This window comes from Prionailurus bengalensis, chromosome B4 (genome assembly GCF_016509475.1).
Source record: "Prionailurus bengalensis isolate Pbe53 chromosome B4, Fcat_Pben_1.1_paternal_pri, whole genome shotgun sequence".
In the NCBI taxonomy this organism is placed as follows: Eukaryota; Metazoa; Chordata; class Mammalia; order Carnivora; family Felidae; genus Prionailurus; species Prionailurus bengalensis.
Window position 1 is genome coordinate 119,378,155 of NC_057358.1, and position 17,262 is coordinate 119,395,416.

General features: G+C 37.8%; 1 protein-coding gene across 1 annotated transcript; it reads right to left on the reverse strand.

Moving 5' to 3' along the window:
• Positions 1–1,653: 1,653 nt before the first annotated feature.
• LOC122472568 (IKBKB interacting protein) lies at positions 1,654–17,216 on the reverse strand. The gene is given in 4 exon segments (XM_043562271.1): positions 1,654–3,824; positions 3,826–4,410; positions 9,383–9,500; positions 16,692–17,216. Coding segments are annotated over 4 exon segments (1,353 nt in total). The 5' UTR covers positions 17,090–17,216; the 3' UTR covers positions 1,654–3,572.
• Between the last annotated feature and the right edge of the window lie 46 nt (positions 17,217–17,262).

Consider the following 17,262-nt stretch of genomic DNA (forward strand, 5'->3'; position numbering starts at 1 on the left):
TAGACAGATGTAGCAGTGTGACTACAAGTTTTCTAACCTTGGTAAGCCCCAAATTTCTCATTTGAATAATGGGTGTCAAGGCTAGCAAAGTTGTAGTGGGAAGTAGTGATAATATGGGTCATGGTAGGTACTCAATACACAGAGCTGTTACTGTTGACAATGATGAACATAGACTTCCTAGCAGCGTTTGACACATAATAGACTCAAAATGCTAGTTCTCTCCTCCCTTTCTGTGAAAGCTGCGATGGAGCATTTTGATTCATATTAAATTAATACTTTATAGCTGAACTAAAAAAAAACAAAACAAAACAGATGATGGGCAAATTTGCAGAGCTTTTGCCACCTGTGCAAATATGAAGTGAGTATATAGAGAAATGAGTTTTTTCCATGCGTTTGGTGAATTTGCAGTATCATTATTTTTAATGACATATTAATCTTGGATCACGATTATAGATTCATAGAAAGGTAATCAGGTTAAGATGAAAAATAATGCCATTGACTTTGTATCTTACTAGTTTTCCATTAAACCATATGGATAATAAATCAACATTTTTATTTTTCATTATAAAATATAAAAGTACACTTAGTCAACAGCTTACAATCATTAGGCAAAATTTAAGGAAATATATATTTTTTAATTTTTTCTTTGACGTTTATTTATTTTTGAGACAGAGACAGAGCATGAATGGGGGAGGGGTAGAGAGAGGGAGACACAGAATCTGAAGTAGGCTCCAGGCTCTGAGCTGTCAGCACAGAGCCCGACGCAGGGCTCGAACTCATGGACTGTGAGATCATGACCTGAGCCAACGTTGGATGCTTAACCAACATAAATAGATTCTTTTAAGTTTATTTATTTTGAGAGACAGAAATAGCACACACAAGTGAGGGAAGGGCAGAAAGAGAGGGAGAGCGGGAATCCCAAGCAGGTTCTGCACTGCCAGCACTTGAGCCCGACAGGGGACTCGAACTCATGAACCATGAGATTACACCTTGAGCTGAAACCAAGAGTTGGACGCTTAACCTACTGAATCATCCAGGCACTCCATAAATAGATCTTTAAACTTTGCATCCAGAAGTTAAAAAAATTAGGTGTTTGTTTTGTAAAAGTGATTTACTTGTACTAAATTAAAAAAATGGACCCAGTACTCTATCAGAAATTAACTGATATAAAATTTGTTATCAATTACAAAGATACAAAAATGTGTTTTAGAGTATGGTAATCTTCCTTAAAGGAAAGACTAACAGTATAATTTAATATTTGATACACAGGAAGTTCTTGAAATTTCAAGGATCTGTGTTATATAAATGAATGTAAGAAACAGAAGACAAATCAGGTACATCTAAATCTGACAGGTTTTTAGAGGAAAAACTGAATAAAGGAAAATATACATATGCACATGTACATAATATGCATATACATGTACGCAGTAGTTTTCTCGTGAAATACTTAGAGAAAGGCAGTTTTTGATTCCCTTGTAACTGTCAATATAGAACAGAATGGCCATCTTGTTTCCATTCATTTTCTGTAACCAGTACTATGGTATATACAAGTTAATAATGATGTATCAAATATGGTAATAGGCCAAATAAATAAATAAAAGTGAAGATCACATCTGACATGTTGGGTTGGAAGCTGAAATAACAAAGTTCTAGTGAAGTTCAGAATCTATTTTATTAGCATTAAAATAAAAGTAAACAAAAACAATTTTGTCAGTGCACACAGATAAGAACTTAAGACATTCAGAAGTCAAGGGATTTAATGTTAAGATTCCAGAAATTAATGCTATGCTTTTAATAGTAGCATTCTTTCAGGCTTTATGACCCATGGCTGTCTACCATAGGACCTCCTAAACCCAAAATAGAACTTGTTTGGGATTTTTAAAAAAATGTGCAAATTTACATAATAAAACTACCTGACCACAACTACTTTTCACAATTGACTGCTTTCAAGTTCTTTGTGTTTATTTTTTATGACTATGATCATGCACTTAAACTTATTTTTTAAAATTTATTTAATATTTTAATTTATTTAAAAAATCTCTACACCAAACATGGGGCTCAAACTCGCAATCCCGAGATCAACAGTCACATGCTCTTTCAAGTGAGCCAGCCACGTGCCCCTCAAGTTGTGTTTAATTCCACTGATATTACATAATAAAACTGGGACTATAGTTGGTTATTGGCAAGAATACACAAGTAAGAATAGTACTTCCTTCCATATGCAATTGACTCAGTTTTCAATGCCAACCTTGGACACTTTGATACATCAGTCACCAATAAGAGTCTTATGTGTTTCCCCAACCCTGAACATTTTCCGATTATCATTATTTGAAAAATCTGACTAGATCTCCCCTTAATCACATCTCAGTATGTCTACATCTTATTCCTTATGACTCCATTATATGAGTTAGAATAAAATAAAATCACTATGTAAAACAAATTGGCATGGGTAGTTTGGGAGCTCTTTAAAACAATGACATATGCTTAATTACCTTATAGTTACCATAATTTCTCATTATGTTGCTTTTTCCTCTTTAAAATAGGCCACAGGTGTATTGGTATATTTTTATTGTAGATAAAATAATTTATCTAGAGACCATGTATCTAGCAAACTCAAGAGTCTGTAACACAGATAGAACCTTTGAAAAAACAAAGCCCAGGTATACAAAGATATTCCAACAGTCCATACTTCAGAGGATACACACTTAATTCATAGGGTAAAAACTTCAATAGAAACATCTTTACTTTTTTTTTTAATTAAAAAAAATGTAAATAATCCCTATGCCCAACATGGGGCTTAAACTCATGACCTTGAGATCAAGAGTTGTATACTCTATGGACTGAACCAGCCAGGCACCCCCATATTTACTCTTATTTAAAAATTCTTACAAGTATCTGTAACATATTTTAGAACCTTAATAAAAAATAAAAATGTTTCCCAGGCTCCATAGTTTTCAAAAAGTACATATTAATCCATAGCAAAGCACCTTAAGTTCCTCCTTGGGCATCTTATTTTTCATTTTAGACAAATTCCCTATGCACTTGGTGGTCTGGATCTTGGCTTGCAGTAAATTACAAAGGAAATGCAGAACTGATTAGGGCAGGCACATTCCCACCCAACCTCGGGCCAATGGGTCACATCTTTAGGTGGTAATAAAGGTATAAGAAATAGACATAAGGTTTGAAAATATAGCAAACTAGGGTCATTTAGTGAGAAGGGAAATACTCCTCAATAGCTTCTAGCCATGTTAATATATTTGGGTCCAATATAATAGGTGAAATTCACAGTAATGCCCATTAATTATTAGAAAATCATTTAAAAATATTAAGTATATTGCTTTAAAAAAGTAGAGAAGTTATTTTGGAAATATTTCTATTTAAAATGGCCAAAATGAAATAAATTTTATTGCTTAAAAGGGTAAGCTTTGATTATCTGGATAATCCAAGTGTGTGAATATCTCACTTACTTGCTGGTAATGTAGGATAAAGTGAGGCATATCAAAATAACATAAAAACATGGAAACAATAAGTTTACGTATAACAATATGGTCATCAAAATAAATGTAGTGCATTTAAAAATCATTATCAATTCCTTTATTTTCTAGATTATATTCTTCTAAAGTTCCCTTTTCTCTTGTATTTGAATATACCATAAAATCATGAACTTTTCCTTTTAGAACATCGAGTTCATTTTGCATCTTTAGTATGCTATTATCATACTGAATTCCTTCAAGGGTTTTCTGCATCTCCATTATTTCAGATACTGCTTTCAGCATATCATCTTCCATATTAAACATCTGAGTAGTCAAGTCTTCTATTTTTTTTTTCTGTCCCTATCAGATCCTGAGAGACCCTGAGAACAGAGCGAACAGCACTTTCAATTGCTGGCAAATGTGTCTTGCATTCTTCAACTTTGGGTTCATAGCTGGAAAGCTTATGAGTCAGGTCTTCATCTCTGGCAAAGAGAGCATGCTGTTCCTCTTCTAACTTTTCAACTGCTTTTGTATCAGAGCCAAGCTGCTCTTCTACTCGCAGAAGATCCTCTTCTTCTTGTCTTTTTACTGTTCTAATATTTCTTAGTGTGCTATCTTCCAAATCTTTTAGCCTTTCAGTGAGCAATTTTATTTCTTGTTCAGCTGAGTTAATTTGGACAGTAACTTGAGAATGTATGTGTTTTGATTCTGATTTGAAAGTGTCTGTATTAACATTCATTTCATCTAGGCTTCTTTTCCAGAAATCTGAAACATTCTGGAATTTCTCATTAAGGCTTTGCATCTTTTGGGTGAGCAGCTCTTCACTATTTTGAATGTCATGCATGGTACTTTGCAGGCTGGATACTTCCTGCTGAAACTGGGTCACCAAGGACATGGATGATGTAGCTTCCTGCAGGATACTTTCAGTAGACTCAAGCTGTATTTATAACACAAAACAATTCCCAAAGCTACTTAATAACTTTTATATTAGGGAAACACACTTTAACAATCACACCCCCAGTTCAAATTCTGAATATGTCTAAGATATCCAATTATATCAGAAGCATAATGACAGAAAAACATTTTAAATAAATGCGATAGATTAGCACTATGGTAGAAAAACATACACCTGAATTTATAAATCTAAATATTTCCACATTTTCATGGAAGGATATTCAAGAAAGAAATAATGTCAAAGAAGCCTGAAGTATATCACATTTCCTTCTTTTCTTACTCCAATGGAGAGCAACCTAGTTGTCATTTTTATAAGTTATTTGGCTTTTTTTTAGAAACTGTAACCTAGTTAATTCTAGTTAATCACAGAATTCTAATTAATCATAGAATTCTAGTTAATCATAGATTTATTTCTTAAGTTCTATGATTCTGGAAGAGTTTGTGCCTGAAAATTTCTTGACTGACCTCTTACAGAGAAGGTACCAGAATCAGATCTTATAGCTATAACAAAGGCAAAAATGAATAAAAATCATGTTCAGTGAGGCAACTCACATCAAATAGTAATCTGTGCTAATAAGTATCTATATTGCGGTAAACTTTCTGGCATCTCCTCATATGTGCCTAGAATAGAGACGGGTCAAGCTGTAGACCTCTTTTAGTCTAAACTTACGTATAGATAACAGCCTTAGAGACTACAGGAAGGTCTAGAATGATCATTAACTTATTAAATATTTCAGCATAGTGTTGAAGACATAATACTATAAAAGACATGGTTCTGCCCTTAGGCAGCTTAGTTTAATAGAGGAGAAAGCCAAGTCTACGTGTGTTATGACAGGGGAAGAATTATGGAAGCACTTACATGGGGCACCAAAACCAGACTTCAATGATCAAGGAAAATATTCCAGAAGTATTATCTAATGTCTGCTTCTAGTTACTTTTTTAAATCATCCTACACACTAGAGCCAAATTAAGCTTTTAAAAACTGCCATGAACATGATGGTACAACATTAAAAAACCCACAATGTTTCCTAATGCTTCTAATATGATAAAGTCCTAAATTTATCTCTATATGCTATTCTTCCCTCCTTGTTGCTTAGCTAAGTTCTGTCTTTCCTTTAAGGTTCAGACCAGATCTCACCCCTCAGTGCAGCATTCCTCCACAGCCCTAGCCCTGACAGCCCAAACTCCTGGAGCACCTATTGTGTTGTGTAATTTGACACCTGTTTGGTACTTAGCACACATAATTAAAGAATTTTTGAGTGTTCGCTCTGTGCCAGACCTCGTGCTACACACTAGGTATGAAAATATAGACATAATATGGTTCCTGACTTTATAACAGGACAGAGGAGACAGCACTTTGGATCTTTTACATCACATTCTGGAGATCTATTAAGATTTACCGATCATCGGGGTGCCTCAGTCGGTTAGGCGTCCGACTCTCAGTTTTGGCTCTCATGATCTCAGAGTTTTGTGAGTTTCAGCCCTGCGTTGGGCTCTGCGCTGACAGTGCGGAGCCTGCTTGGGATTTTCTCTCTCTCTCTACTCCTCCCCTGCTCATGCTGTCTTTCTCTCAAAATAAATAAATAAACTTAAAAAATAAAAGATTTCTTGATTATCCTCTGTTCCATTATTAGGCATCAGGGGTATAGAGATAAAAAACACAGTGTTGGCTCTAAAGAGCAGTAAAGGAGGCAAATTAATGACAACAAAAACTGACAACAGATTATGATTCGTGTTATGACAGAATTAGCATGGGGAGAATGGATGCTTTGAGGGGAGATCAGCAGTCTGAAATGAGGAAAGGCTTAGAAGTGACTCCGAAATCTGACTCTTCAACAGACTGATGTTATTAGGTGAAGATATGAAAGCTTCTAAATTCCTTGGGGAAGAGAGCATGTCTAATACTTTTTTGTAGCCCCTGTAACTTATGGTATAAAAAACATGTTTGTTGATATTTAGGAAGAATGGCCATAAAACTTCTAGGCCTACCCAGTCAAGATCTGAAGCAATCCCAGGTGACAGCTAGGAACAATGTGTGACCAAATATAATAAAACCATTCTGAAGCCTTGTTTAAAAATTATTTTGATGGGTGCCTGGCTGGTTCAGTCAATAGAGCATGCAACTCTTGATCCCAGGGTTGTAAGTTCGAGTCCCACATTGAATGTAGACATTACTTAAAAATAAAATTTTCAGGGGCGCCTGGGTGGCTCAGTTGGTTAAGCGTCCGACTTCAGTTCAGGTTATGATTTCACAGTCTGTGAGTTCGAGCCCCGCGTCGAGCTCTGTGCTGACAGCTCGGAGCCTAGAGCCTGCTTCGGATTCTGTTGTCTCCCTTTCTCTCTGACCCTCCCCCGTTCATGCTCTGTCTCTCTCGGTCTCAAAAATAAATAAACATTAAAAAATAAATAAATAAATAAAAATAAAATAAAATCTTCAGGGGTGCCTGGGTGGCTCAGTTGGTTGAGCATCTAATTGGTTTCGGCTCAAGTCATGATATCACGGTTCGTGGGTTCGAGGCCCATGTTGGACTCTTGTGCTGGCAGTGTACAACCTGCTTGGGATCCTCTCTCCCTGCCCCTCCGTTGCTCACATGCTCTATCTCAAAATAAATAAACTTAAAAAAAAAATAAGATCTTTAAAAAATTATTTTTAATGTACACATGTAGCTATAATACAAGATCCTTTAGAAAATTTTTTTAAATTTTTTTTAACATTTATTCATTTTTTGAGAGACAGAGACAGAGCGTGAGTGGGGGAGGGGTGGAGAGAGAGGGAGACACAGAATCTGAAGCAGGCTCCAGGCTCTGAGCTGTCAGCACAGAGCCCAATGCGCGGCTGGAACTCACAAACCGCAAGATCATGACCTGAGCCGAAGTTGGACACTTAACCAACTGAGCCACCCAGGCGCCCCTAGAAATTAATTCTGAGAAATATTTGTACATCAGTAATACTGTTAGTTGTCTTAATATCAGCATTTTGAAGAGGTAAGCTTATCTTCACCGAAGGTAATTTCCTATTTAGGCTGTTTATCAGACCATCATTGTAATCTGGACGCACTATATCCCAGTAGACCCCAACCAAGTACAAGATCAACTTTTCACCATAGTAAAGGTCTCAAGATTTAATCTAAAAATACATGGTGTTTAGCATGCTACAATAATTTGCATTTAGGGGCTGTCAATGTATCCTAATAGTTTTTTCATATTTTTTGAAAAAGGGCTTAATACCTTAAATTTATTATTATTTAAAGTTTACAAAAGTTTGCATATACATTATATCACATCTGATCCTCATAAAAATCCTGTTATTCTCATTTAATGAGAATAGATGAAATAGAGGCCAAGAGAAGTTAAAGTGATTTTTCCAAGGTCACACAGTTGTGATGAGAGCCCACATCTAGTTGTTTTCCCCTCCTACTGATTATGCTGGCCTTTAGGACCAGCTTTGCGAAAAGGCAGCTATTGTTGAACTACTCCTAGGGAAGACTGGGAGAGAAAGAGTTTTGTGAAGACTGAATATTTCTTGGATCCCATGATGATATTTTAAAAATCTGCCTCAAAAAGCATTTTAATTGCCACCAAATTTTTCACTTAAAAAGGAAGTCTTTCTTCAAAATTTATTTTCAACAGCTTTTAAGTACATGGAGTTCCTATCTCCTGGGATTTTTTCCCCCATAATTTTTCTAATTGTTTTCTATAAATATGTGTGTGTGTGTGTATATGTGTGTGTGTGTGTGTGTGTGTGTGTGTGTGTGTGTGTGTGTGTGTATACATATATATATACATATATAGAGCATGCAACTCTCGATCCCGGGGTTGTAAGTTCGAGTCCCACATTGGGTGTAGACATTACTTAAAAATAAAATTTTCAGGGGCGCCTGGGTGGCTCAGTTGGTTGAGCATCTAATTGGTTTTGGCTCAAGTCATGATATCACAGTTCGTGGTTTCGAGCCCCATTACATATTTTATAATTTTATAGCCCCAACAAGTACAACCAGATTCCAACTTGAGCCCTATGTCAAAATACCCATTCTTGCAGTCCTATGCAGTTTCTTTCCAAGGCCCCTAAGCTTACCCTCTACGGAATCCCCTGACATATGTGAGAGGTGTATAATTTTCATCCATGGCTTTTCTCTTCTGGGGGATTATATACTAATTCTGTGCACGAGGCTGCAGGAACTCAGACCCTCCATTTCATTTGTCTATTTTGTAAATCCTTGTTCACCTTGGTGCCAAGCACAAGTCCTTGTCTACCTTATGACATGAGTAAAGGTTTAGTGAATGAATAAATGAACAAAGAAGGCATGTTTCCCAGTGATAGCTTGATTTCTGTTAGCCAGACAAGACCTCCATGATGCTTTATTGGTTGCAGCTGACTTCTCCTGAGAAGCATGGCAGTTAAAATTTTTTTATCTGTCTCACATATCTAAGAATTCCAGCAATAATGCATCCGCATTTGCAGGTTTAAGAAACACAACATACACATGGATTTTAATTTTCATTTGGCTACAGAATCAATATTTATTTTTATATTAGTCGTTATTATATGCAGATGTATGTAAATTTACGAGCTGGAAAGTGAAGAAAAAAAAAAAGCAACTGACGGATCTTTGCCCAAAAAGTCCATTCCTATTCTAATTTTGTACCTACCTAAAGAACAATTATATTTTCAGTGCCCTAGACACTTAAATAGAAATTTGGAGTCATATCATTATGAGAATATTGGTCTTTTTAAACAGTAACATATATTACATTAAAAAAAATCCTTTCCTTTCAAAATAATCTGAGTCTAAATTGGATTGAAGGGGAGAATGTAATGATGTAGGAAAACCAGTGAGAGTTAAGACAGTAATGGTCTAAAACGCAGGAAAAAGGAAATTATGAACTGGGGTAGAAGTGTGGTAGTAGGGAAGAAAAATGGGAAAATCTTCCCAAATAAGCCAATTAATAATTACCTTTTCTGAAATTAAACTGATTTTACTTTGAAGTCCTTGGAACTTGTTGGTTTCTATTTTCAGTAACTGGTATTGGCTTTCCACCTTTGCAAACTTTTCCGACTGCTGAAATACAAACCTGGAAAAGAAAAAAAAAATTCACTACCTCCTAATTTATATCCATTTAAGTTAGAATTTTTAAAAAAAGTTTATTTATTTATTGTGAGTGTGTGCACAAGTGAGGGAGGGGCAGAGAGAGAGAGAGCGTTAGAGAGAATCCCAAGTAGGCTCTATACTGTCAGCACAAGTCAGCACATACAAGTCAGAGCCTGACTTGGGGCTTGATCCCATGAACCCTGAGATCATGACCTGAGCTGATATCAAGAGTCGTATGCTTAACTGACTGAGCCACCCAGGCCCCCAAGTTTGAATTTTGAAGGAACATTTTATACTTCTGGTAAGGACAACATAAATTCTGGTATGAGTGGTGACAGCCTTTAGTAGTTTATTTCAACAAATTAATAGAAAGTGAAAACTATTCCTGTTCAAGTCTAAGTTCAGGAGTGAGATGGTGTGATAGTTGTATGCACAAGAAATATTTTGGAGGAAGAAACGATGAATTATCTAGAACAAGATATGGGATCCCTACTATTTTTCTCAAGGCTATATATGGGTAATATCTAGAAAATAAGTGTTTTCATACTGAAATGTAGAAGAGTTACCTGTATAAAAAAAGTATTAAATTTTTTTTTAATGTTTATTTTTGAGAGAGAAAGAGAGTGAACAGGGGAGGGGCAGAGAGAGAGACAGACACAGATTCTGAAGCAGGCTCCAGGCTCTCAGCTATCAGCACAGAGCCTGACGTGGGGCTCGAGTTCATGAACTGTGAGATCGTGACCTGAGCTGAAGTTGGACGCTTAACCGACTGAGCCACCCAGACAAACCCCCAAAAAGGTATTTTTAAACTAAAATGTAGAAAATAAAATAAAATTGGAATAGGACAGAGAGATGATGATTAGAAGTCGCAAAATAACAATAGTTAAAACTATGAAAACAGAAGTCATTGTCAAAGTGGTGATATAACGCAATGCCGGGAGTATAAGCTCTACGATTAATTATATTCAACACTAGGAGTCATATAGGTGTACTTTATTTTTTATATAAGTGTACTTTAGATACATGCCATTTTAAAATTGGATTGTATTCTTCATCTGATAAAAGTAGCAAAGGGTAGAAGCATAAAAAAGTTATCCAAATCTTAAAAACAATAGAGTTTGTATAGGACTTGAAATAAGCAAACACAAAAGAAATGCTTTGGATCTAATACCATTTTGGTTCATCTACTTTGACTCAATTCTTTGGGCTCAGAAAAAGCAGCGGTTAAAATTCTTTGTGTTATTTATTGAGTCATCAAAAAGCAGTGGAGCAGAACCATATGAAGAAAGTACTTAAATCATAGTACATAGACCAGTGGTTCAAAAGCTTTGCTACATATTGGAGTTACTTGTCTGCTTTTAAAAAGTCTCATGCCTGGATCCCACCCACAGAAATTCTGACTTATGTGGTGTAGGATGTGACTTGGATATCAGAAATCTTCAAAGCTCCCCAGATTATCTGATCAGTCAAGCTGAGAACTACTAATTGATAGTGTTTTATGAAATTGACTTCCATTGAAAGACAAACATTTAAAGATCCCAAAACTCAAAAGAAAAATGAAAGACTTCTGAGGTTTGCGTACCATTGCTAAGGTGATGTTTCAGACTCATAAATGTCATTATTAGGCTAACTTGCTATAAAACTGTCCAAAACTAAAATGAACTTTTTGCTTTTTGAACAAATGTTTACAATACTGAATGAAATAAGTTTCTTTTGATGATGGCTAATCTCTGTCCTATGAGATAACAGTGAATTGAGTAAGCCCAGGTTACATAATTAGTATAGATTGACTTTCCTCCTATGTGCTAATATGATTTTTATTTTTATTTTTTTAAAGTTTTTATTTATTTTGAGAGAGCCAGAGAGAGCACGAGCAGGGGAGGGGCAGAGGAGAGGCAGACTCCCAAGCAGGCTCCATGCTGTCAGTGCAGAGCCTAACATGGGGCTGGAACCCGTGAAACTGTAAGATCCTGACCTAAGCCGAAATCAAGAGCAGGTTGCTCAACCAACTGAGCCACCCAAGTGTCCCTAATATGATATTTATTTATTTAAATGTTTATGGGGGGGAGGGGCAGAGAGAAGGGGACAGAGGATCCAAAATGGACTGGGAGAGCAGAAAGCCTGCTTTCTGTTTGTGAGGCTCCAATTCACAAACTATGAGATGACCTGAGCTGAAGTTGGACGCTTAACCAACTAAGCTACCCAGGCACCCCCCTAGTATGACTTATCATTTAAAAAAAAATTTTTTTATAATGTTTTTATTTATTTTTGCAACAGAGAGAGACAGAGCCTGAGCAGGGGAGGGACAAAGAGAGAGGGAGACACAGAATTGGAAGCAGGCTCCAGGCTCTGAGCTGTCAGCACAGAGCCCGATGCGGGGCTCGAACCCACAGACTGTAAGATCATGACCTGAGCCGAAGTCAGACGCTTAACCGACTGAGCCACCCAGGCGCCCCACCCCCCCAGTATGACTTAAATAAATTTCTGGTTATTAGAAAATGCCATTATCCTAATTTTCAAAGATGAATGTATAGACTTCTTTTTTATATTGGCTGTTTCATTCTTGGATTTTAAGAGATTCTTTTCAGAGTATAGGCTTACTGAGATCAGACAGAGACCAAAGATGGAGAATACACTAATGAAGTAAGTCTAATTTCAGAGATTAGTTTTATCATCCTTTACTCCAGTGTTACTACAGGGATTTATCCTGTAGATCCATGTGTTTATTCAGAATAAAATCATTATAAGAGACTTTTGTGAAGGTTGATCCACTACTATAACACATTATAGCACTTTTCATTTTATTAAAACTTTTAATGCTGGCTATTTCTGGACTTCTCTTTAACATTAAAATATTAAGCAAAACCTTGGAGAAAACTATGTCATGTTAGTGCATATATCTCTGATGATAATTTGTAGGTTTTTTTTTCATGGCTAGCTTTTCAACGGATTAAAAAAAAAGACCATTGCTACATATGAATAATAATGCATGTAAGTAAAAACAAGCATAAGGATGGGGCGCCTGGGTGGCTCAGTCGGTTAAGCGTCCGACTTCAGCTCAGGTCATGATCTCACAGTTCGTGAGTTTGAGCCCTGCATCGGGCTCTGTGCTGACAGCTTAGAGCCTGGAGCCTGCCTCGAATTCTGTGCCTCCCTCTCTCTCTGTTCCTCCCCCACTCATGCTGTTTCTCTCTCTCTTTCAAAAATTAATAAAAACATAAAAAAAAAATTTTTTTAAGCTGATTTTGTGCTAGTAATGAAAAAAATGAAAAGTGGTTTGAATGGTGCTGAGTTAAAATACATTTATTTTATTTTTCACTTAGATGTGCCAGGCACTATTCTAAAATGATTCATAGGGGTGCCTGGATGGCCCAGTTGGTTCAGCATCTGACTGGCTTAGGCCATGATATCACAGTTCATGAGTTTGAGCCCTGCATTGGGCTCTGTGTTGACAGCTCAGAGCCTGAAGCCTGCTTCAGATTCTGTCTCCCTCTCTATCTGCCCCTCCCTAACTTGTACTCTGTCTGTCTCTCAAAAAAAACCAAAAAAAAAAAAACATTAAAAAATTTAAAATGATTTATAAATATTAACTCATTTTAACATTAAGGAGAAGGATGATTTTCTAGAAGTCAATGCTGACAGAAAGTAGCTTCAATCCTGAAAAACTAAATTTTTGAAATTGGCATCCAGAGTAGTGTCCAAAGGGCTTTGTCAGAGGCGTATTCTAACAGAAGTTCAAGGCCCCCCTTATTCCCAATCTTCCTCAGTTTAGATGAGACAGACAGGGTCTACTAAGGGCTATAGCTTCTAGTTAGAAAAGGACTATAAATAGTTCTGGACTAGGGATTTTTATTTCTAGGATCTTGGCCTCTTAAGCATTAGTATCAAAGGGAGGAAGCATATCATACTGGTTAAAAGTATGGAGCTGAGGGGCACTTAGCTGGTTCAGTAGCTCAGTTGGTTGAGTGTCTGGCTTTTGATTTTGGGTCAGGTCACGATCTCACAGTTCATGAGTTCGAGCCCCATGTCAGGCTTGGCAGAGCTGCTTGGGATTCTTCCTCTCCTCTGCCCCTCCCCTGATCACACATGCTCTCTCTCTCAGAAAAAAAAAAAAAAAAAAAAAAAAAAAAAAAAAAAAAAGGTATGGAGCTGAGCAACTTTGGCTCTGCTATTTACTAGCTGTATAATCATCTTGGGCAAGTTATTTATCTTTGTTATAGTCTCATCTGTAAAGTGACTTCATAAGATTGTTGTAGAGAATTTAATCTCTATAAATTTATGCAGTTAGGACACTACTGCATTCTCTCAGCTATTCTCTTATATGCTGGCCCTTTCTTCTTTCAGACTGCTTTGTGGAGCTGCTTTTCATCCCTATGACAAGGCTATAGTAGTATAAAGGATCAGCTTTCTCCACTGCTTACAGTTGATGGAAGTTCCACATCTGTTCACTGTTGAAACCAGGGTTGGGTTTATAGTTAATGAAAGATGGAATGGATGGATTAGACCCCTTACAGGAAGAGAAGAACACCCTTACTGTTTTTCGGCCTCTTCTCATTATCATATAGGAAAAGATACAGAAGAAAGGGACCCAGGTTAATTGGCTACTTTAGCGTTGGCCTTACAAAAGGGTTCTTCAACTCCTTCATCTATCTATTGTTGTCTACAGACACCTCAGATTCAGGGCCCAGTAGCACAAAACAGTGTTCATTTCCTTAGGGTGTTGATTCTATGTAGCTCCTTTAGTAATCTTAGATGGTGGCAGATAGCTGACTGAGGACTTACAGGGTTTCTCTGGCTTTGTTTCAACTTAGTAATGAAAAAGAGGCAAATAAGCAAAGGAAGCTGTTATAATGGACCTTATGCAAGAAAGGGAGTTCCAGGGCCACTAAGGTCAGTATCCACTTAGCCTTCTGTTTCATACTACAGCTTCATTTTCAGGCACAATACTGAATGTTCAGGAAAATAGTAACCATATTCCATTTTTGAAAATCAAGGCATTTAAAGCATAACCCTTTCAGATAAAACTTCACTAACAAGAAACAACGGAAAAAAGATGAAAAATGAGGTTAGTGAAAATTTTGAATGTAACTTGTGTCTTTATTGTGAGCACTGACAGTAAGTTCCTGCACTAAAGTGTCTACCTTTCAAGTTTTCCTTTATAGATTTGTTAGTGTGTTTTCCCAGAATAATAACCAAATTACTGAAAAGTTGAACATTTTATGATGTAATTTGTCTTATATGAATATGGGTCTTTGAATAATTAATGAGAATAAATTCAGTAACTAAAACCAATTGTATTAGGTTTCAGAGAGAAGGAAGCAACATGTACAGATGATCCCCAACTTAAAATGGTTTGACTTAAATTTTTTTGACTTTTTGGTCATTCAATACAAACTGTACTTTGAATTTTGACCTTTTCCTGGGCTAGCAATGTGATCCTGATCCTCGACTTGGTAGGATCCTCTCTCCTGATGCTAGGCAGTGGCAGCCTTAGCTCCCTGTCTGCCATGTGACTAAGAGAGTATACAACTGATTCAAGTACAACCATTGTGTTTTTTCACTTTCAGTATTAAGTTATATAAGATATTCAATTCTTATAAAAAAGGCTTGTTAGATGATTTTGCTCAAGTGTCTGCTGATGTTAAGCATTCTGAACACATTTAAGGCAGGCTAGGCTAAACTATAATACTTGGTAGGTGAGATGCATTAAATGCATTTTCATCTTATGATATTTTCAATTTATCATGAGCTCACTGGGAAGTAATCCCATCCTAAGTCAAGAAAGATCTGTATCTTTTAGCCTATTACTGAATAGCTTTCTCAGTAAAAAAGGATTCTTATTTACCTAAAGAAATTCAGGCATTTTATTTATATTAAAATTTTTAAAAAATGTTTTTATTTTTGAGAGAGAGAGAGAGAGAGAAGAGGAGCACAGAGAAAGGGGACACAGAATCCAAAGTAGGCTCTGAGCTGCCAGCAGAGTCCAACACTGGGGCTGGAACCCACCGTCTGGGGGATCACGACCTGAGTGGTGGTCAGAACCCCAACTGACTGAGCCACCCAGGCGCGGGAGAGTCTTGTATTTTAAGACATAAGAGCAGTTTATTTACAAGAGTAAATTTAGTCTTTAAAATCAAAATATTACATAAACAAAATATCATATTGCTAAGATGAATGTCTTTTTTTTTAAAGAGCACATTCAATAACATTCAGTTTATTGTAACAAATCTTTTAACTTCAACTCAGTCACCAGTAGAGTATAATTCAAAATTTAGTACCATCAAAAATGGTCTAAAGGACATCCAGGGTCCCTTCTAGAATTCTTTTACTCTTGAAGATGAATAACTATCTTCTAAATACTTTAAAAATCAATTAAAAGTGGAGGAAATTTTAATTTAAAGCATCAGTCCTGTTATTAAGATGAAACAGGTTATTCCTCAAGAAAATGGGGAAAATACAATTAATAAGTTGGTTTTAAGGTTATTTCTAACATTCATTTTTCTTATAACAATGTATGGCTATTTGCTTGGTTTAAAAACTATAGATGTTCAGTTTTCGGTGAACACCAGAACTACACTTTTGTCATTTCACAGTAGTAAAATTCAATCTGGAATTTAGGAATACACCTTAAATTCATAACGCATGAACGATGATCAACACATGAGAAATCCTCCAAACTCTGAGGTTATCATTAACCGCTTGTTGCCCTGAGATCATAATAACTTCTTTAACGGTTGCAAACCCTGCCATTAGGCAGTTATGGGGTGAAGGTGGGGCAACGGCGTCCAAGACAAATAAATGTACAGCAGACAGGAAATGGTGGGTTACACGAACGGAAAAGCTTTCGACGCGTAGCAGGCGCTTAATAAAGTTTGGCCAAATCTGCATCTCTTAAGAAATGGCCGACTGGTTCCCAGGCCTTAGTTTCAACTCCAGTTGAGTGATCAGGGCACATTACTAATACAAAGTAAAAATGAGTTGGAAGAAACGAGCGAAAAGGGAAAAAAAAAAAAAAAAAAAAAGTTGGGCTGTCCTTTTTTTGAGGCAGAGGAACCGAAGCCGCAGGTCTGAGGTTTGGAGGTCAGCGGGATGCTGAACCGCGCGGCGCCCAGGGAAGAGCGGGGCGACCGTCGGAGGCCGGACCCAGGGCCCAGGCGGCCTCGCGTCCACTTACCAGGCCAGGCCCAGGCACGTCCCCAGCGACAGCAGGCTCACGCCGGTCCGGGGGTCCGCCCAGCCCCCGCCTCCACCGCCCCGGGCCTCGGGGTTCTTCCCACCGTCGCTCCGCTTCCCCGGCTCCGAGGGGGCTCCCTTGGGTCCCGACTTCTTCCGGCTCTTCACCTCGAACATGTCTGGAGGTCCGGAGGACGACAAACCCAGAGAAGGTAGCTTCACCCTGGGTGAGCGGGACGCCTCAGCGGTGACCGCGCCCCCTCCTGGACTTAGCGCCGCCCAGAAACCTGTCCCCTCCTTTCCCGGCCGTTCTCCAGCTTCACAGACTCCTCCAGCCTCCCGCCCCCTAGTTCCTCCAGCTAAGGCACCTGGTGACCTTATTTCCCCTTTCCTCAGCATTAATGCCACAAACCTGAAGAAATCGTGGATTCCGGGCGCGCGCGGCGCGCCCCGAAGGGAGGGGGCGGGAAGGGGCAGCGCGCGCCACGTGGAGCGCGCCGCCGCCCTCCCCTGTCAAGGGAGGGCGGCGGCGCGCCCCCGTGGCTTAGCCACGCCCCCGCCATGGGGTGGGG